General features: G+C 35.5%; 1 protein-coding gene and 2 pseudogenes across 5 annotated transcripts; 2 read left to right on the top strand and 1 right to left on the bottom strand.

Moving 5' to 3' along the window:
* The first annotated feature begins 4,668 nt into the window (after positions 1–4,668).
* LOC120184199 lies at positions 4,669–6,832 on the top strand (annotated as a pseudogene).
* A 1,075-nt stretch (positions 6,833–7,907) lies between these two features.
* LOC120184198 (peroxisomal membrane protein PEX14-like) lies at positions 7,908–12,437 on the top strand. 5 transcript variants are annotated; one of them, XM_039188719.1, is made up of 12 exons: positions 7,908–8,133; positions 8,403–8,641; positions 8,726–8,765; positions 8,861–9,042; positions 9,239–9,428; positions 9,546–9,635; positions 10,776–10,846; positions 10,964–11,006; positions 11,100–11,161; positions 11,293–11,337; positions 11,426–11,494; positions 11,727–12,437. In XM_039188719.1, exons 1-12 carry the CDS (start codon positions 8,070–8,072, stop codon positions 12,231–12,233), a joined length of 1,602 nt encoding a protein of 533 aa, XP_039044650.1. In that variant the 5' UTR covers positions 7,908–8,069; the 3' UTR covers positions 12,234–12,437. The 5 variants fall into 5 exon arrangements, with proteins under 5 accessions (XP_039044650.1, XP_039044652.1, XP_039044648.1 ...); XM_039188721.1 differs by having other exon boundaries at positions 8,400–8,641; positions 11,760–12,437; XM_039188717.1 differs by having other exon boundaries at positions 8,400–8,641.
* A 1,427-nt stretch (positions 12,438–13,864) lies between these two features.
* Positions 13,865–21,820, bottom strand: LOC120184143 (annotated as a pseudogene).
* Between the last annotated feature and the right edge of the window lie 1,415 nt (positions 21,821–23,235).

The raw sequence follows: 23,235 nt of genomic DNA, 5'->3' as shown, positions 1-23,235 counted from the left end.
ACTTCACTGCCTAGACAATACCGATAGATTTTATAATATGTATATTTATACACTTGAATTCACTGCCCATGTTATCCTTCATTCCATAGAAACCCACAACTCTAAAGAGAAAACAAAAAACTGAACTCATACTAATACACATCAGAGAGTTGGAGAAAAGGATGTATGTGGTGTGGGATAATCAATTTCAATGCCTCGCCTAAAACCCTTTTGTTGTATCGATCTCCCTCCCAACAAATTATCTAATTTGAGCTTTGTTTTAGGTTTAAATTAGAGTGTTGTTGTTGTTGCTGCTCAAAACAGGCCATTTTCGAGCCATCAATCCAACAATTCGTATTGGCATTGCTGCTGCAACAACAATCAGACCATCATTTCTTTTGAATTCGATTGGAATTGATGGAGCCGCCATTTCTCTGAGATTCAACACGCTGAGAGTTATGCTTCTCTTTTCAAGGTAATTCAAGCTTCCATCTTTATCCTCACCCATTTTATGTTTCTCTCTGGTCTCGATTTCATTGTTTCTTATTCAATTTGTGTCCCCATGTACATTTTACCACACTAACTACTACTAAACTTCCCAAAATTAGAATTTGATAGTTTGCCCCCAAAAGTAATAACTTGAAGAAATACAGAGCTATATGTTACTTGTGCACTTTTCTCCCTTTCTTTTATCTTTTTTCACCTATAGAAGAAGAGGAAGGGGGATTTGAACCCTGCTCTCTAGCCAAGGTGTACGAAGGCTCTTTTCTCCATCTCTTTTTTTCCTTCAACTTTTTTTCATTGCTGATTATGAAAGGATGTAAAGAAGATTTGAAATTTATATGCTAACGACATTGAAGTGCTATAAGCGGGCATTCTTGTGAGTGTAGTGCAGTAATATATATAATATATAGAATACAGGTCATCTAATTTACATTTAACTTTGTTTTGTTTGTACTTTAAATTTTTACATGTATAATTCAGTAGTATTAGTTTTTGATAGGGAAGTGGTGACGGTTTAACGAACGTTGCTCTTGCTGAAGAATTAAACCTAGAAAGCTCTATATTTGATGAAGAACAAAGGGGGATGAATAAGGGAATGTGGTGGTAGCAACTAGGTGTGGGTTTATTTTCTGAAGAAGAAATCAGAAGTCTTTAATACATTCAGAAAATGGAAGGCAATGGTGGAAAATGAGACTGGTTTGAAAGTTAAGCGGTTAAAGTATGACAATGGAGGAGAGTACAAAAATAGAAGATTCAGAGATTTATGCGCAAACAATGAGATTAAGATGGAGACAACAGTTCCCATGACACCGCAGCAGAATGGCGTAGCAGAGCGTATGAACAGAACTCTGAATGAACGTGCCAGAAGTATGAGGATACATGTCGTATTGCCCAAATTTCTATGGGCTGAAGCTATCAACACTGCAGCTTACCTGATCAACCGTGGACCCTCGGTTCCTTTGGATGATAGAATACCAGAGGAAGTTTGGAGTAATAAAGAAATAAACCTTTCACACTTAAGAGTGTTTGGTTGTATTTCTTATGTACACATAAACTCTGCTGAAAGAAGTAAACTTGATGTCAAGTCCAACAAATGTGTCTTTGTTGGTTATGGTGGTGATGAGTTCGATTACCGGTTTTGGGACTACGAAAATCGGAAGATCATCAGAAGTAGAGATGTCATTTTCAACGAGAATGTGATGTACAAAGACAGATCAACCATAGAATCAAGTAGCTCAAACATCGAAGCTGAAACAAAGGAATTTGCTGAGTTCGAGGAGATTTCTGGAAATGATGTTCAGATCAGTCCTGAAGCAGTTCAAGAAGAACCAGGCACACCAGAACTAAGACGCTCTTCCAGAATTCCTAAACCAACCCAACGGTATTCTCCTTCTTTGCACTACTTGTTGCTGACTGACAATGGTGAACCAGAGTGCTATGATGAAGCAATGAAAGTGGAGGATTCAGTCAAGTGGGAGTCTTCCATGAAAGATGAGATGGACTCGCTTATGTCAAATCAGACGTGGAAATTAGCTGAATTACCACCAGGCAAGAAAGCACTCCATAACAAGTGGATTTACAGGATCAAAGAAGAGCATGATGGGAGCAAACGCTACAAAGCAAGATTGGTTGTTAAAGACTTTCAGCAAAAAGAAGGTATTGACTACAATGAAAATTTCTCTCCAGTCGTGAAGCTATCTATAATTAGACTGGTGTTAAAAATTGTAGCTGCAGAGAATTAACATCTTGAGCAGTTAGATGTGAAGATAGCTTTCCTTCATGGTGATTTGGAGGAAGAAATCTATATGAGGCAGCCAGAAGGCTTTATAGAGGCAGGCAAGAAAAACCTGGTATGCAGGTTGAAGAAGAGCTTGTATGGTTTAAAACAAGCTCCTAGGCAGTGGTACAAGAAGTTCGATAGCTTCATGGGTAGCAATGGTTTTACCAGATGCCAAGCAGATCATTGTTGTTACATCAAGAGGTTCGACAATCGCTTCATTATTTTATTGTTGTACGTTGATGACATGCTCGTTGCAGGCTCAGACATGCAAGAGATTATAAACTTGAAGCAAAAATTGTCGAAGCAGTTTGCTATGTAGGATCTGGGCTATGCAAAGCAGATTCTTGGGATGAGGATCAAGAGAGACACAAAGTCGGGGACTTTGATATTATCACAGGCTGAGTACATCAACAAAGTACTCTCCAGGTTCAATATGCAAGATGCTAAACCAGTAAGTACACCTTTAGGTGTTCATTTCAGACTCTCCAAAGAACAGTCACCAAATACGGAGGAAGAACGTGCACACATGGTGAAGGTGCCGTATGCCTCAGCAATTGGAAGTCTGATGTATGACATGGTTTGTACCAGACCAGATATTGCTCAAGCAGTGGGAGTTGTTAGCAGGTACATGAATAATCTAGGCAATGTACATTGGGAAGCAGTCAAATGGATCCTCAGATATCTGCAGTGTACTACAAACAAAACAATTTGTTTCAAAGGTGGAGATACGATACTGACATGCTATGTAGATGCTGACTTAGCTGGAAATGTTGACATCAGAAGGAGCACTACAAGGTATGTCTATTCTCTAGGAGGTACTGCAGTGAGTTGTGTTTCTCAACTACAGAAGATAGTTGCTCTCTCCACAACTGAAGCAGAATATGTCGCTGTTACGGAAGCCAACAAGAAGATGGTTTGCCTCCAAAGTTTCTTGGAAGAGTTAGACAAAAAACAAGAAAACAATGTCTTGTATTGCGACAGTTAAAGTGTTATACATCTAGCAAAGAATCCGTCTTTTCATTCCAGGACAAAGCACATACAATTACGATATCGTTTTATCCGGTCTCTTCTGGAAGATGGGATTTTGAAACTTGAAAAGATCAGTGGAGCTCAAAATCCGGCAGACATGTTGACAAAGATAGTGACTACAGACAAATTGAAGTTGTGTTCAACTTTAGTTGGCATGCTAGAGTAACAAGACTAGAAAAGCTGTTGCATTGATCGAGGTGTGAAGACATATTAAAATCAGTCTTCAAGTGGGAGATTGTTGAAAGTATTAAAATGGTTTTCAAGTTTGGTAACCAACTTTGAAAAAATGGTTTTCAAAGTTTGGTAGATGTTTCTTTGAAAATGGTTTTCAAAGTTTGGTAAATGTTTCTTTGAAAAATAGTTTTTCAAAGTTTGGTAGATGTTTGTTGAAAAATGATAATGAGATAATCACAATTAATCCCCAGGCTTTAGTGTATTTACAAGATTAAGTCCTTAAGTTTCAACTATAAATACCCTAGCTCATTTAGCTTCAAAATAATCCCAAAAATCATTTTTTTTTCTCCCAATACTAGAGAGATTTCTTGTGAGTAGTGAGTTTTTGTAAACACTTGTAAATTTTCTCTCTTAGTAAAAGATCTGCAGCAGTCCGGAGACGTAAGCACAATTGGCTGAACTCCGTTATCAATTTCGAGTATTATTTTTCTATTTTTATTTCGCATTCTCACTAATATGATTATAGAGAAATTACTTGTACTCGGTTTATTTCCCAACATCTAGTTCTATGGGTTGATAAAAGGAACATAAAAATGGAGGTGGTGGTAATCAGTCCCTCTTTCAGGGAGAGCAGTGAAGGAAAAGAAAGAAAATGTTTTCCATGTCTAGGAATATATTGGTGAAACAGTAAGTCAAGGACCTTTTAGACGTAGTTCATGAGATATGTTTGGACAACTAGTCTGGATGTCCTTTCTTTTTTAATGTAAGACAGTATATCCTACATTTTCAGTTAGTTATGAATCTTCTGCTCATAAGTATTTATCTAATGCTGTGTGCGATTTGGGCTTCCTTCCTTATCTTTTCCACAAACACCATTTCTGATCTGCTTTTGAATAAGTGATGTGCGTGTTTTCTTTCTCTTTTTCACACCATGAATCAGCTTCGGTTGTGTTTTTTGTTAACCAAGCCTGGCTGCAGTAGTATAAAATTTTGACTTCAATAATTGGGTCTGCCAAGTATGAATTGAATTTTTGGGTGTTTAAATCTGACTGGTCGCGTTAACTATTCTTAGACGTGTAATTTTATTGTTATTCCAGTGTAAATTTGCACGCCATATTTTCATTTTATAAAGCTGTAAGCTTGTTTCTGCTTGCACACACACACGAGTGCTCTAGAGCTTTCTAATTCATTTATGGAATACGCTTCTGACTGTGCATATGCTGCAGGTAGTTTATTTGCAGCATGCCAAAGGAAGTTCTACGAGTACAAGTTCACCGTCCAAGCCTACAAAAACTCCATCCACTTCTGAAGTTGAGAATGCATCTGTCATGAATGTTGAGTTTCTGAGGAAGTAATAGTTAATGATTCTGTGGAGAAATTGATACAAGAAGAAGATGAGAAAACAGCTGCAGTGAGAATTCTGAAGATGAAACTGCATCATCTGGAAGAGATTCAGCCTGATGGAGTTGCTATGGGGCTGGGTGGCAATCTTGCAGATGACAGAAATTATTTGGATATGAAGCTTTTTATAGGTGGGCTTGTCCATAGAAATGAGAATACTCCTATTAAGGATGAATATATTCTTCTTCCAGCTGATAGAAAGGAGTTGGAGAAAGATCCTTTTCTGCTACATGTTCCCAAGAGAAGCTTAGATAGTGATACTGGAGAAAGCAAAGCATCCAATGTGAAAATAGCAGCTATTGCAACTGAAGGTGTTTCTGAGTTATGCCCCCGGATGTTGACAAGGCATTTTGGGGTTCAGATAAGGCTTCTTCTAAGGTGAGATTTAAATCTAAACCACTGGATTCGGATAATTAACATTAAGATTTAAATGGCATACGAACATTCTTCTCATTGGTGTTATCAAAGGCCTTTTTTTAGTGGGACAAGCATAACATAACTGAAATACTTCCAGATGTTTAATTCTAACGACTCTTTCAACTTATAAAAGCCGCACATCCTTTTAAATGTAGTCGCCATGCTCCCTATTGAGTGATGTTGAAGTGCTGAGTAGACGCTTTATCACCACTTTGTGCCATTTTAGAAATAGGAGGAAATGCTGATTTTGAGGTCTATTATATTTTCCTCAAATAATGGATGTTGTGTATAGGTTGACACTTGATAACCGAGTCTGATAATTATATGGCCAACTGTTAGTGTTATTTTAGGTTTCTAGAGATGTGCGTGAAATTTTCAAACTTGCTGTTAGTCAGGCACAGAGGCGGAGCAGATTATCTGAGTTAACAACTTTAAACCGAATTAGCAGTGACAATGGAAATTTGGACCCATTTGAGGGTGGCTATTCTTATGGTATCCTTTCTTTCTTCCCCCGCATGCTAAGCACCATTGATAGATACCAGCAGTTGAACTGCAGGCCTCTATGTCGGTGCATTTGGTCCTTATGGAACTGAAATAGTTCAACTGAGGCGTAAATATGGTCGCTGGAGTGATGCAGGTGATGAATCTTCAGATGTCGAGTTCTTCGAGTATATTGAAGCTGTGAAGCTTACTGGAGATCTCAATGTTCCAGCTGGCCAGGTTCTTTTTAATTTTATGTTGTAATGTTGTTGGTGGAACATGCCTACGGTAATCAATATGCTTTTACGATCTTAGGTTACTTTTCATGCCAAAATTGGAAGAGAGAGCCGCCTCCCAAACCGTGGGTTGTATCCAGATGAGTTAGGACTGGTAATTACTCTCTTTTTCTCTCTCAGTTTGTAAGTTTCCTTTACTATCTAAATGGTATTGCGCTACACGTTGCCAGTGTTTTTCTTACTGTGGTGCGGAATCAAGCAGATCCTATTAAGTTGGAACTCAAGTTGTTTACAAAATGTATGAAATCAGGAAGATCATATAATTTGCTAATAGGAACTTTAAAGCTGTATGAAATGAAATAAATAGATAGTCATCCCACTGACCAGGAAATCTTGTTAATTATTCAATCTATCTTCTTCTTTCAGTAAACCATTAATGGTACTGTATCACTCACAGATGAAAGCATGTGCCTTGTATTGGACTTTATTCAGAACCTCGTATTGGTTGACATTAATCTGGAATTGTGATTGATGGGGCAAAACTAAAAACACAGGTTGCATGTTACAAAGGTCACGGAAGAATAGCAGAATTTGGTTTCCGTTATCCACGATGGGTAGGGCGAACTTCAACTTAACGGCAAGGTAAGAAAATATTGGATTAGATGTGACATGATGCAATGAAACTGAAATCATTTTGTTGATTTTTTTAAAAATCCCCGTTCAGGGCATTGGAGCGTATGGTGATCTAGGTTTCCTTTACATGGTGCCTGAGCAAAGTTTCCTTGTGCTATTCAACCTTTTAATATTACCGGATTGAAATCACCTTCGACACACAAGAATCTGAGGTATTTTGTTTGCGACTACGAGGATAATGCTGTCTTGTAGTTTTGGTTAACGGGACACGAGCAAATGGATTCTTTTTCTCTTACTTTTTTTGGTGTTGTATGTGTGTATATCAATTTTGAATATTGATCAAATCTTCCTATAGTGATACATGCACCATAGTCCATAATGATAATACATACTTCTTTAAACTAATGTTTCAACTCGAACATATTAGAAGAATAAAGTCTTGAAGATTCAAAACATATCTATTCGGTAAATATAGTGTGAAGGAATCATTAAACAATTCTAATGAAAACCTCAAAGAATACTAGTTATTGTCGCCACCTTTCCCTATTTATTCCCATTTGTTTTTCATCAAATCTAGAGCTTTCTAGGTTTGATTCTTCAACAAGAGCAACATTTATTAATCCGTCAACGTTTCCCTATCGTATAGAAACACCACTTTGTATGATTCATGGCATGATAATCATATTAGTGATGATGCTTGACATTTCATACGCTGTCATTATTAATCATTTTTATCCCCACAAATTTGATTAGATATGATCACCATTATAAAACCACCACCATTTTTCGAAAATAGTAGCATATTTTATTTTAAGTTAATTTCAAGACAAAAACTAAAATACAAAAAAAAAAAACAAGAGATAATGGTGCTGATTTTTATATTGGTCACTTGATGATGATGAAGGGAACATGATTTTTTCATCTAATTACAAAGGTCATCTCTTTATTTTATAAAAATCAATAAATAATCGTTTTATTTTAATTTTTAAAATTAAACCTCAACGTTAGTAATAACCGGATAAACTTTTTGATTTTCGTATAGTGTAAGTAATGACCAAGTTCTGGCGAATCAAAATGAAAAGAGAAATAAATTCCAAGTTAGAGCTTTGTGTTTCTTTCAGTTGACTTGATTTTCCTACCAACGAAACATGTACTTTAAGTGAAGCCCATTACACAGGTGAAAATGTGGGCTCATCGTGTTGTTTCTGTTTCATCGTGTGGCCCTAAAAACCTTGGATGTAATTGAAAGGATAAAGGATGAGCAAATTTCGTGATAAGCAACATCGAAATCAGCAAAAAACCTCTTTCTTCTGAGTCTTTCGTTTTTCATCATCGTCAGCAGTCCCATCACCAAGTCCTCACCCTCTTCCTATTTTCCTTTTTTGTTGGTTCAGGGTTCAGGGTCTTTCTTCGTCTTTCTAACTCAGTGAGCCGCCATGACGATGACTCAGTCCCCTTCTCCTCCCAATTCCAATGACGATAAGCCCCAAGCAGTATCAGGTTTCATCCGCTTTTTCATTTTCTAAGTTATTTTATATAGTCTGTAATCTTCATTGCGTTGACTTTATATTAACATAGAAATAAACCCAATTGTTTAGAGGAATTTGCTGCTTATATACAGCGTCATAAGAAAAAGAAAACTCTGGGTGTGAAAACTGGGAACATATCGAAAGGGAAAGGGTGTATATGTGAAGGAGAACTGAATAATTCTGATTTATTTGTCCTAAAAATACCCAAGTGATTCTAATTTAAGATACCAATTTCAACAGAGGTTGCACAAGAAGCAAATCAGGCTCAACAAGATGTTGGGGCAGAGGCTGCTAAACAGAGTGTTCCAGCATCTGTGTTTGTGAACTCCGAACCAATAAGGGAGGACCAGGTTTCGAATGCTGTTAAATTTCTTTCACACCCCAAAGTTAGGGGTTCTCCTGTTATCTATAGAAGATCATTTCTCGAGAGGAAAGGCCTCACAAAGGAGGAGATAGATGAAGCTTTTCGGCGTGTGCCGGTAATATAATTGTTTTCTTCATTTTCTTGGTATTTTGATTCTGTTGTTCTAACTGTTTATGAACCACTCATTCATTGGTGACAGGACCCTACTTCTAGTTCAAAGCCGGCTAGTTTGAATCAAGGTAATATATTTTATTAGTGAATTGGGAGTCAAGCCTTTGTTTTCTTATCATTTGGTCACTGATGATATTTTGTTGCTGTATCATTATGGAATCAGATGGGCAAGCCAAGTCTTCGTCTAATGTTCAAACTCAGGCCCCAATTCAAACACCCCAGCCCGTGGCAGTTGCTCCTACTGGTATTGCATCTTTGGAAGGGAGGCAGTTTCATTGGTACCATGCTGTTTCTGCTGTAGGATTATTGGCAGCTTCAGGTTGTGGCACAGCTTTATTAATCAAGGTATGGAACTATGGATATCATTTACTGTTTCATTACACAGAACAAAATACATCTTCTATCAACTAGTATTTGGTAAGATGTGCCATATGTTAATGCTGAATTCTTTCCATCTCTTCAAACTTCTTTTATCCGGCTTCAAGTGCAATCTCATAAACTAGATTTTTCTCACATTCATGCTACTTTTGTTTTGTTTTAGAAAGTTATTATCCCAAAGTTGAAGTTGTGGGTACGTAAAGTTGTGCTAGAAGAAGAAAATGATTATGCCAAGAAAATTGATGCAAAACCAAGTTTGGCAGAGGAGGCTGCAGCTGCAGCAAAAGCAGCAGCGGCTGCAGCTTCTGATGTTGCAAAAGCGAGCCAGGAAATGTTGAACTCCAAAAACGAAGGTGGAGTTATAAAGGCATTTTTTATTTTCTGCTGACTGGTTTCATTATGTTTGATTGGTCTTTTGTTCTTGCATAAATATCTTCTTGATTTACTGAACCGTGTTTGATACCTGCCAGAGAGAAGGCGCTTTGAGGAATTTATGAGTCTGATGGATGCGCAAGTGCAAGAGATGAAGTCAATGAGTAATTCAATAAGAAAATTGGGAGGTACTTTGATATCAATTTTTGGTGTAGCTGAGTCTCGTGAAATATTCACCTTGACCTTTTCCTGTTGTGGCCATGCTTATATCTAGGGGTGTTCATTCGGTTAAAACGGTGACCGACCGAACCGAATTACCATAAACCGAACTTTTTTTTGAAAATATTAACCGAACCGAATAAATTTCGGTTAGTTCGGTTAATTTTCGAATTAACCAAATTTTTTTAAAATTTTCTAATTTATATAAAAATTGAATATTTTTAATTAAAAAAACAATTTACAATTAATTTAAATAATATAAATTTTAAAATAAAAATTTTATATGAATTTTTTAACTAATTAATATTGATTTAGGTTTAAAAGTTATTGGATCTTAAATTATTGATTGGGTTTTAAATGGTTTGGGTTGAGCCCATATGTTATATATAATATATTTAATACTTAAAATTTAATTTCGGTTAATTAACCGATTTCGAACCGAATTAACCGTTAACCAAATTTTAAAAAAATTATTAACCGTTCCCCGACCAAACTAATTCGGTGGCCGACCGAATTAACCGAACTAATTCGGTTAAAACCGAAAAAAGAACACCCCTACTTATATCTGCAGTGTTGCATATTAAAGGAAGTAATGTTTTATTCAGGTTCTACTTTGACCTTGGTTAATAAACATGGTGTTTGATATTAATTTACCTGTAGATATTGATACCGTGCTTCTTCTATGACCCTAGTTAATATTGGGTGCACTTTATAGAGATGTAAGGAACCCAAAAGAATAGCAAAGGTCCCTTAGGAAGTTACAGCTTTGGAAGAAGAAGACTCTTCTTCTTGCTATAAATTGCTTGATATTAAATCGCTAGATTATATTTGTTTGCTAAAGGATATTGCTCCAGCAAGGAACCTAGCTCAATTACACAGCAAGCTATCTTCTTGTATCAATGGTGCTAAGAGAAAATATTGTGATGATTATTAGACGACTTCAGTTGGCATAGGATAACATCCAATGTCATTTAGTTTCATTGGTACCGTTGCTTATCTTTTCCCAAGAGAATCTTCTGAAATTAGTAAAATGAAAAGTTCCTTCTGAAGCCAACCCAATTGCGGCTGGTGAGTTGAACTTCATTGCTTTTTTTTTTTTTTGCTATCAGGACAAGCTAGTAGCTCTGGCAGGGTATTTTCTGATCATGATGATCATAGAGTATCAGCTTCAAGTACAAAGGTATGCCGAAACTAGGTTAATTCCGAACATTTCATATCTGTATTGGAAAAAGAAATTCTCTGATCCTAGTTTTAGCTCTGCGAGATGAGCTATTACTAAATAAGAATGTCTTTACAGCAATCCTATGCAAATGGCAAGGTGGATGTCAATGTGCAGCTTGGTAATTTTCCTCTGCTTAGTTTTCTGGACTTGGATGTCTAGTCTGTCCGAAGAATTTGAATTCCAATATCCTATATAACTATTTTTTTTAAAGAAGGGAGATCCTCCACACCACCTGCATCTGCGGAACCGCCTCACCCAAAGTCATACATGGAGGTAGTAATTTGCTTCATCATTAGATAAATGCTCCGCCTGAGTTATGATATATAACAGTTGCAAAACAAATGCCATATTTCTGGATAGGTTTTGAAGACATTTTTGTAATTGATATTGTAATTATGTTGCAGATTATGGAAATGATCCAAAGAGGGGAGAAGCCTTCAAATATCCGAGTAATCCAGTTAACACCTCAAAGCTGATATTTGTTCGTCTATTGCATGCATCAATGATAACTTTGTTATTCCTGGTTGATATATGCAGGAAGTTAATGATATGCCTCCCAACCCTAACCAGCCACTGTCAAATCCTCTCATAGCACCAAGAACTAAGGTCAGTTCTGGAGTTTCTCCTTTATCTTTAGGATTATTTTATCTTGCATTTGTTTCATATAGACTACTGGGATTCCACTTCAATGTGGTTAATTAAATATCTTTGAGAAGTGGGATATTCTAAGTATCATGTTCGACGAGTTTTGGGGGACATAAATATATTTTCCAAATTGGTTACTGATTCTATGTTTAATCTGACTGGTATTTCCCCCTCCCCTTCTCTAAATGAGTAGCCCTGGGATGCCCAAAATGGCTCCGACCACCAGGTACTCCAGTCTCAGACAAGTGCTGAAGGCTTGAATCAGAATGGGCAAGACGATGGGTTAAACTATCTGCTGGATGATGAGAGCTCCACACCTTGGTGGCAACGGAAAAATGTCAGAATCACAGAGATTGAAAATGAAGATGAAGTTAAGGATACTGGACCTTATGGTGTGAGAACCAATGAACAACCACCACCACCCATTCAGCGTACATGGGTTCCTCCCCGACCACCACCTGTGGCAATGCCGGAAGCAGCTGAAGCCATTCGGCGGCCAAAATCAACTCCCAAAGAAACAGCTACGCAAGAACAATCAGCTGATGGTCAATCGGCAGCTCATCCCTCAGAGGTAACTGACGAGTTACAGAGGATTACAAAGATGTCAGAGTCAGTGGGTGCACTGGAGATGAATGGAGGCTTTTCGACAGGGAACTCCGCAGTTATACAAGAACAGGAAAACAGCTATGGTGAGAACTGAAGCCGGATTCACTTTCCGGTGTAAGTGGGATCTAAAAGTTTGCCCAAGTTATTTGTGTCAGCATCTAAACTGTGTGTCGACCTTTCTCAGTATGACTAGTTCTTTATATACGCCAATAACTGTAGACTCATTGCCAGTTCCGTTATGTGCAAGTATCATCTGGTCTTATTAGCATTTTTCAACTTTAAGGGCTCTTTCCTCAAATTGTTTTAAATGATTGGGGATGAAAAGAAATGGATTATTCATTTGATACTAGAGGAGAGTTGGCTTGCACTAACCAACCAATACGTCTTAAATAAAACTAGAGGCCGACTCTTGTTTACCTCTACCAACTCACGCCACTATTTTGGATTATTGTTGTTTTAGACCATCAACTCATTCATATGTTCATTTTCGCGACATCTTCCGTCAAAGAATAACCATTAATTCTTGAATTTTGCACGTGAATTTCCACCTTATGTCGTAGTTAAAACTTCTGTTTACCCCGGAAAGACCTTTGACCAAACACACCTAAAAAGGTAGAGGGGAAACATGGCATTCAATTGCCCATGTTTTGAAATGAAGCAAACTCAAACATATTTGAGGTTATTGGAGTTGGGTCTACATATTTACTTAAACCGACATTGTGGGTTAATAGAAGGGAAGTCCAAAATGCCATGGTTTTCAGAACCGGACCGGTTAGCGAACTGGTCAGGCTACCAGTTCACTGGTTCAACTGGTCGAATTGGTCTGACCGGACGACGTCATAGTTATTTAAAAAATTAAATAAAAATACCAAAAATATTTAATAAAAATAATTTTTTATATCACAAGTCATATTCAAAGCAAGTCATAACATATATAAGTTAAAAACCATAAAATCAAGTGAAACAAAATGATTCAAATTAACTACAACATAATATTTAAGGTAAAACATATTAAATAATAAATATAATTATATAACTATAATTAAAAAATAAATTTGGGGCTAAAAAATCATAACAAAATGATATTTGTTTGGTTTATTTTTTTAAAAACAATCCCACATGGCTAAGAAACATAAAAGAGCATCCTAAAAGTCTAAAGAGTAAAAAATATGAGAACAAAACAATCCCACATGGCTAAAAAAACATAGAAGAGAATCACAACTAACTTCTATAAATAATATAGGTAATTTGGCATTCAAAATCATGGAGCCTTTTGGTGAGCATTGAGTGAACTATTCTTTCACTTCAATCAAGCTCGAATTTTAGGCTTCAATCGAGCTTCTAATTTTTTTTTGAGTTCAAGCCTTTTTGAGTTCAAGTTTCAATATTATATTTCGAGTTTGAGTTGAACTTAATAATTTTTAGCTCATGAGTTTGAGTCGAGTTGAGCTTACTTTTAAAGTTTTCAAGTTTAACAAACGACGTCGTTTGGTTTAATTTTTTTTTTAAAAAAAACAAAATTTCCGGTTTTTTTCGGTTTTCAGCCGGTCCGGTTCGAACGGTTCAACGGTTCTGGCCGGTTCACTAGTAGCAGTTCAACCGGTGTAAATTGAACCGGACTAGGCAACAGTTCCCGATTGAACCGGTTGACAAAACAATGCAAAACGCTAAAAAAGAAGCTCACGATCATTTATCTATCTATATTGACTTCTACCATATTTTCACTCAGCGGTTGCTCACTTGTACTTGGTATTGCTGCAAAATCAGAAAACAATATCAGGGACTGCACTGCCAGTTGCATATAGGCACAAAAACTATTATTTGCTCTGCCTTTTCGATACATTAAGACAAGTGTGAGAATTAACTGATGCATAATGGATCAGCTACAACTATCCTATACCCTATGCATTCACATTTACAAATGTATATTTTACTTGAATCAAATAATCTAAAAAATGACTTGGATTTTTCAATCCCTGCTAGTAAGAAATTAGATGAGTACCTTGATGATTTGATTAAGAAACCAGATGAGTAGCTTGGTCCTAGATGATTTGATGACGGCAATCAACAACGCTATTTGTCTCACAAGTTGGTATCCTCGAGATATTTTCTTATCCTGCCCCACCAAAATTTCAACCAAACACAACATTCTAATTTGCAATTATAATAAAAAGTAGGCACACTTACCCTGTCATCTCTATAATACTTGGATAACTGCAGATATAAGAGCTGGAAATGATCTCCATGGTGATGTCGGCATCTTCAACTTATCTTGCATCCCAAGCAACCCTAAAATAACCACCAAAGTCGAAACCCATACCTACAACCGACTTTCAAACCCAAAATCATTTTGGAATTTGCTCATCTTTCAAACACGAGGGAACTCTGAAACTCAAAATATACTCTGCCAAAATACAAGTATTCAAATGAATACTACTCCACACGATATACTTGTTCAGCATCCACAAGTCATCGACGCTGGAATCAAACTCATCTGAACTGGATGACATTGCTTAGAACCGGGCTGCACCAGCTCTCTCTTCCCCAGTATCACGCGGCAGAGCATCAAATAAAGTATCCCGTTACTATCAACCTGAAGCAAAACAAGCAAATTAATTTACAAGAAGTCAAAAAAAATGAAGACGTTTCTATATAATTAGAACATAACTAAATATATGGCATTCTCATGGTCTTTTGAATTTTACCAATCCTTGGGAGAATCATCAGGCGAAAGATTTGACGCCATGATCATACAAGCCGCTGTTTTTAGGAATTCATAATGGCCAAAACCGTGCTCAACGATCTTAGCAATCTCGTCTCTAGTGGCAGCGCACCAAGCGTACTTAACATTGGCGTCGCCGCCACATTTCTTTTGCACTGCCTTGATGAAAATAAGCCATAAATAAGTAAAAACAAATTTACAATCTATAAAACAACTGAAAATTTGATCCAAACAGCGTGGGGTACTCTTCAAATTGGTAGATAGAAGAAAAACTAAAAACAATTCATCAATAATATAAAAGAAATGGCAGGTTAAAAGGGTTTTGCTTGGGGACGAGTTTAAACATGGGTTGAAGAGAAGCGACCTTATGAGGAGTACATGGTACTCTCATAATCCCATTGTGTGTTGAATGGACTGTGTGCGTTGTTTCCAAGGAAAATTTAGAGTATTATCACATCGTGTTTTTTCATCATTGGTACTTTTTTTTTTGCAGGAGGCAAAGTCAACAATCCTGTAAAACAAACCACTCATCTCATAGCATCATTCTACTACCACCCTTGGTTATCTTATAAATAGCCACCAAGGAAATCAACACCATGCTGCCACACTAATCCCATTTAGTAAAAAAACCAACAACCCTGTTCAAAGTAAATCATTGTCATGAATTAAAATCGTAAACGTTTTATTCGTAACAAAAACATCTAAGTTATAGTTGAATTAAAACATAATGTGTACACAATATAAGAAAAATAGTAATAATAATAATATAATAATAAAAATAAAAAATAGAAGCAAGAAAAGATGTGTAGTGCCATTGTTATGGATACCTAGAAGGAATATAACTTGTTTTATGTTTGCTATATCTCACACACCATATTAACAACCTTGACCGCCGAGATTCCAATTGTTTACAAACTGATTCTTATGATAAAAAACAAAAGAGAAGCACATGGAAACTTGAGAGAAACCCCAAACTGAAAATGCAAAGAAATGGTCGAGTTGCCCACTTCCTGAACAAATATTTCGATCTGGTTTTGGAAGCCCACTCTTTTACAAACAGTCATTTAGTCGCTAAAATGGATGTTTGATCGATGCATCTCCCTAATGTCTGCTGCGAATATGGTTATAGATATAAATGGTACATACAATGATGGTTAAGGATGAGTTTGGAACATACTGAATAGTCGAGTGACCATTTTAGAACTTTTAATAGTAGGACTCAAAAAGAAACTCTTTATAGTCTAGGGACCATTTTGTAACTTTTATTAGTTAGAGGACTCAACAAAATGATATCCTATAGTTGGAGAACTATTTGTATACTTTACCCAAACTTTTTAAGTACAACAAATAACAATTAACAATTAATTATACTCAAATAATTTAATAATCATCAAAATTATAGAATATCATTAAATTTATAAAATTATCATCGTGATATTATAAAATAATCATTAAAATTATCAAGGTGTTACCAAATAATTATTAAATTATCAAAATTTATTATTATTATAACGTCGTGATGACATTTTGTTATAATTTAATAAGTTTAATGACCAACTAAAAATATCGTAACTTGTTTACCAAAAATAGCATGAAGGTAGTTCTCGATATGATAACTTGTTTATCAAAGAATTTAATATTTTCTCTTACCACTAGTAGGACAAAAGCATTATTTCATATTTGGCAAGAATTTCAGTCATGAGGCTTCAAGACAAGATGTTTTTGTGGAGATATCCCAATTGGTACAAAGGGATCTTGATGGATATAAAGTGACTTTGCTATTTTATACTTTTTTTCTCTTGAAAAATAGTTTTTTCCTATGTGTATTATAATATTAAAAAATTATCTAATGTGACAAGTCATAATGTCATTATAAAGTTGACAACAAAGTAACTAAAAAGTTTCAATCTTCAAAGTTTAGTAAGTTAATTGATTTTTTTAAATTCAATGACTAAAATAGGAGAGAGAATAAAGTTCAGTGAAGATTTATGTAATTTACCCAAAATAAAAATAAAAAGACATTCTCTCTTTTGCATGGCTAATTCATGTAATTGCAATGTTTTAGGTTGTTTGTCCCTGAAAATCTTTTAGCATCTGACATTCAGGTGACATAATCGATCATATACTAACATAAATACACTAAAAAACCTAAAAACAAATCAAGGCTTAATCGAAAAGCTTAAGAGAATATAATACTTTTATTGATATAAAATACAATTACAATACTACACACTTACTCCACTATTTTTCTCTTATCAATCTTTAAGCTCTCTTTCTTTAACTCACACCTTTTGCATTCCTTTCACCCATTTTCATTATTCTTACAATGATAAAACTCACCCCTATTTATAGATTCTAGTAACCATTAGATTGTTGACACGTTAAAATCTTACTCTTTTAACATTACAAATATTTAGATTATTTCTAATAGATAATTTTAAATATAATATTAAATATTACAAATATCTAAATTTTTTATGGATACTTCTACGCATCTATAATTTCTATGTTATTCTAGAATATTCCTAAGATATATATATATATATATATATATTAAATGGACCTAAAATTTGCATTGTCATTTAACATGTATATTTTATAATTTAATCAATTGTAATGGTGTAGGTATTGTGTTTCCATTATTTGAATACATGAAACTCTTGCTTGGACCAAATCAATACTTGTATTTGAATAATAAAAAAATACACTTAATCGTTTTGTTCCTAGTTTCAAAGTGAATTAGTTAAAGGTACGAATTACCTAGCTTCAAGATTTAATAAAGATGTGGTACCTCCTTTTGGAATATCACTATTGGACCCAAAATTTGAGTGGACCATATGATTCCAAAACCATGGCTATCTTTTAATGTCCATTAAAAGATATAGTGTAACACTTTAAACTAGTATGACACTCAGTCAATCGATAAGATTGTTACACGGAACAATTGAAGTGGCTAACAAAAAACTTTAACATACTTAGGATAAAATAAACAATAACATTAATATAAATCAGTTTAAAATCGGGAGCTCCCAAAATAACAATTCAAAATATGTAGACCATCAATTTAAATAAGTTATTACTCGATTAATAAAAAAGGGTTACAAATATACATGCCCTCTAAGAAGAAATCGAGTCGTACTTTGCTCTGAAATTTAGGTCTGGATCTATTCTGCACAAAAACTTTTCAACTGCTCTACCTATGAATTTGCGTAAGGAAACAGATTCCAAACGCTGAGCTAACTAGCACAGTGCCACACTAATAACTAAAACATACAAAAAGGGGTTTATTAGCATGCTCAAGCCAACTGATAAAAATAATATAGTGAGTATATTCATATACTCACTCTTACTCTATGGTAGACGTTATGATCTGACTGAGGGATTTTTGAATCTCGGAGCTCATGCACCCCTCTAGTCTACCGAGGATAAGGCCCAAAATCTCTGCAACGGACCAACACCCTCGTCTAGCCCACCTATAATACCCATAGACCGATGCGGGTGACCCAATCCAATCGGAGGTGTCACATTAGGGCCATCAGAGCTACCCACAGTATAAATCCCGAAAAAATTAAAATTTATGTTAAAGCACGTAAAATCGTAAAATCGTAAAACAATTTATATTTTAAAAGTATAATTTAACAATATCCATAAATAAAACAGGTTTCAGACTCGGATATAAAAATAAAATACAACCTACATGCCCCTTAATCACATGCACTATACTCCGCAAGTAATGTCGCTGAAACTCTTATACTGATGTCGATAGCTGCACTGGATCGATTCTTTTAACCTGAAAAGGAGTGTAAAAGAGTGAGCTTTGGGAAGTTCAGTAATACAAAACAATGATGCTGAAGGATATGCAAATAAATGGAAAAACAATAATATTTCCTTGTCGATTCAGACATCTACAGGTTTTTGGGATGAGCTGAGGTTCCACTGATATTTCTTCGAGTAAAAGACATGAAGATTTCAGTTCAGAGGAAACATTCAGAGAACCAAGTTCAGGAGATCAGAATAGGATGTCTAGTGTGTTCCAACAAAACAAAGTAACATATATATATATATATTCTTTAAAAATGTTAGTAGTTTAAAACATATTTTAAAATCACAATAATCCCTTCCATCCGAACACCATTATACAATTACCCAGAACTACATCCATAAGGTCTTACCCTAAGCACACATCAAACGAGCCACCCTAAGGGAGTACCTTGGGGCCTATGGGCCTACCCAAGGGTCTCCTTAGGTCTGTAAGGAATTACCCGCTTGATCGGAGCTGAACTTTTATACTCCAGAATCCTACCCATACAATATCCAATAGAAATCAGATTTAACTGTAAACTATAATATCAAGATAATGATCTAATAAAATCTCGTAAGAGTGACAATAAAATAAACCACATAACTCCCTCCACTCGTACACCATATATAGTCCAATAATTTACCCAAGTAAGAGCCTTGGGGCTTGAGAGCCTACCCAAGAAAGTTTATCGGGGCCTCAGAGACTACCCAAGGATCACATTAGGTCCGTAAGGAATTACCAGCTTGATCAGAGTTGAACCTCCATACTTCAACCTACCCATATAATGTCCCAATAAACCAGTTCAAGTAGTAACCAGTAAATCCCATGATCCATAAATCATGAATGGTTATATTTTCCAGTGAAAGTAGGTAATCAGAGATCATATACCATGTAGTCATGGTTCATAAGCCAGTAAATCAGTAAATCATAATTCTCGGTGAAACACATTTCAAACAGATAAAACAGTCCGGTAGTACATAGGGAACACACTAGAGGATCCAATTACTTTTCTGAGGTACTTAGCAATTATCAAGTGGGGGAAACACGAAACTTCTACAACTGATTAAATTCAGAAATGAGATCCTTATAAAAAGAGGGTTGGATAACTGACATATTCATCATTAATTCTGGAAGTGATTTATCAATGTCATATAATATCTAGATATTTTAGGAGGCAATTGATCGTGATCAAGAAGGAAAAACGTATAACTTTTTTAGATTGGACATAATTCATAATCGATGTCCCTATAAAAGGGCTCGTTCATTAACAGATCTAATCAACCTTTCGAAATTGATGTTTCAAAATTCATTTAAGATTCGAGTATATTAAAAAAAGTACTCAAGAACCTTTACATTGGAATTTTTGAAGACCATGAGATAACATGAGTATTTCCATTGTTCAGGTAAATAGGGGTATTACATACATTTTAATTTATGATGGATTCTTAGTAGCTTAATCCAATAAGAGAGTCCATGATTCATGGTATTTAAGATTCATGTCTATTTATCAATATATCGAGTCATCTCTAACTGAACAAATCCCAACACTGTGATATCTGTCAACTAGTCAAATTAATGCGCTTCAAGGATATTCACACTTTAATATCGACAACAATAGTCGAACTGATCATCTTTAGAATAATCGTTGAATGGATCTTATGGAGACGAACGGGTATTCTAAGGGTATTTATTTCCTTTCTGTATTGCAACGATAACAAGAAATGTCAATGTGCTTGATTCACGGTTCAAAGCCCTTAAGGACGACACAACATATAAGTTCATCAACGTTTCCAGACTTGTCCAAGTCATCCGCTTAATTCTAGGTCATTAAGGGTACTTAGATTAATTAGTATTCAAGTTTATCCTGGTCACTTCAGAGTTTCAAGGGTAATTCGATCGTTTTAACAATTCGGATACGTATAGTACTTTCATTCAGTACAACTTTGTCATATAATATAACCATTTCAATATCGGAGGTTATTTTAGTTATTCTGCAGCTCGATGCCGTTCTGATAATTCTCTTCAATCCAAACATAAGCATTTTTTTGGAAATTTAATCAAATATATCTTTTCTGGATTATTTTTCTACTTTCAGGGACAATTCTTATCTTTTTTAATAATAAGGGTATTTTTGTAATTTTACCATATAAGGGTATTTTCAAAATTTTACCTAACAGAAATATTTTCATAATTTCTCGTCCAAATGTTTTTTGGCATTTAACCTTTAAGGAATTAATTAGAATTTTAGATCCTGAGGTCAATTTATTTACTAACTAACCACTGAACTTAGAATTGTTTCCGATCGGTCTACTAATTTCTTCTAAGAGCCGTTTGAGCCTTACACAATGTTCTGTCTTTAATCCAAATTTAGTTTAAGTCCAATGATAATAAAATACACCTAATTGACCTATCATTTCCATTCATACATTTACCAATTATCAACTTGTTCCGAAAAACATAAAAAATAGTATAGTATTACATCGATTTAATAGCCATATCGATCGGCCATTTAAAATCCATTGATTGCCCCCGAACTTTAATTCCACATCCCATAATGTCTCGGATACATATCAAACGAATTTACGTTAGAATTTGGACTTAATCGAAAAACCAAATTGAATCCAAAGATAAAACACTGAAAAACGACTTACTGAGTGAGAATTTGACAAAACGAACTTCAAAATCGGACTCAAAACATCAAAAAAACATTAAATATAACTTTTTGAAAATTTTGATTTTTTTGTCAAAGTCAACGGTCAGACCAGTCAGAGTCAACGATCATATCGGTCAACAGTCAACAGGTCATGTCAAATTCAATGGGTCGGGTCAAAATCAATGGGTCAGGTCAAAATCAACGGGTCGGATCGGGTTGACTCAGTTTAGGACCGATTTGACTCTACCGGTTCCATAAGCTTCCTGGACAGACGGATGAATCCCACGCGTACTGCCGGCGCGTGGCGGCGCTTGTGATGATGAAATGGTCTGTTTTGACCGATCGATCTTCCTTGAATCATCTACATATTCCAACTAATTATATTTCAACCCAAAATTACAACAAAACTATGTTAAAATTACCAAAATTCAATAGGAAACTTACCCCGCCGATGGTGAACGATGAAGAAAGCAATGACGATGCATCATACTGGTCGGGTTTCATGTGCACGACGATGTTGATGGGTGTGGCGGCGAAGTGAGACGGTGTCTAGGTTGGCCGAAATTACGAAATAATAGATGCGACGGTGGGGTTATTTTGTCACACGATTGAATGACAAATTACGATGAATGATGACATTTCATGATGGAATGAGGGTCGGGTTTTGGTCGCCAGGTGATGACGATATGAACGGAGGCAATACGAAGTTCAACGGCGGCCAGACGACGATGTACTTGGTAAAGACGGTGGTTAGGGCTTGAGATTTGGGGAAATTAGTAATTGGGGATTTTGGGAAAATTAAGGGATTAATCGGGTTTTAACTTACCATGAAAAATTAGGAAAATTCAAGAGTAAGTCCCTGAACTTCCTACAGTATCCAAAATTGAGTTGTAACTTTTAAAAAATTTATAATTTGGTCCTCAACTTTTATCTTGTTAAAACTTTAATCTAATACTTTAAATTAATAAAATTTAGGCCCTAAATTGGGTATGATACCACCCCCTTGCTAATGTCGGACCTTGCCCCCTAGCTAGTTAGTTTAAAGTGACTTACGCACTACCAAATGATATCTAGACTGATTTTATACACCGACACACTGAACATTACTAAGGGAACTCGAGTGTTTGATTTATTTCCCGAGTATCAACCAAGGCTAGTTTTATGTTACAATGATTTATGTTGGTTCTTTGTACAATTGCACATTATTATTGTTTCCACTTGTAGTTTTATTTGAGAATAATTAGAGTTTTTGGGAAACCTCGCTTTCTTATACAATTTCACTTGTATAAAAACCCAAAACATACGTTTGGTATCGATAATGACCTTACAGTATCAATATCCTCTCTTAAGTATCAATATGTTTTCTGAGGTATTAGTACCCCAGTACAAAACATCTTGAATAAAAAAAAAAGTATCGATACTCATATGGGAGTATTGATACTTAGTGTATTGGGTATCATTACTCCATAGAGTACCGATACCAAAATACCATTATGGAAAATGGGTTTCGATAGAAATCATCCCGGTCTCGTTATCAAACTCTCAGTATCGATATTCCTTAAAGGGGTATCTGTAATACCCCGAATTCTGGGTCAGTAGTTTGGGTCAAACCTAAGACCAATAAGTTGAGTCCATTATATTTCCTAGACAAATTTATAAGGGTATTGGGCTTAAGTTGGCCCAAGAGTTCAAACTAAGTGGTATTTAAGTGTGCTTAAAAGGTGAAGGGCCTAAAGTGTAGTTTACACATTTATCAAATTAAAGGATAAACCCCCTTATAATAGGCATTTTTCACGTGAACCAAAGCCACCAAAACCTTCATCAATTCCTCTTCTTTCTCTCTTCTTTTTCCTCTCCAAGAGTAAGTAGAAAAGTGAAAGCTTTTCAAATTCCAAGCCTAGTTTGTAGCAACCAATGTA

This window comes from Hibiscus syriacus, unplaced genomic scaffold, assembly GCF_006381635.1.
Source record: "Hibiscus syriacus cultivar Baekdansim isolate YM2019G1 unplaced genomic scaffold, ASM638163v2 tig00112857_pilon, whole genome shotgun sequence".
Classification (NCBI taxonomy): domain Eukaryota; kingdom Viridiplantae; phylum Streptophyta; class Magnoliopsida; order Malvales; family Malvaceae; genus Hibiscus; species Hibiscus syriacus.
This window is presented reverse-complemented; position numbering and strand designations above follow the sequence as displayed.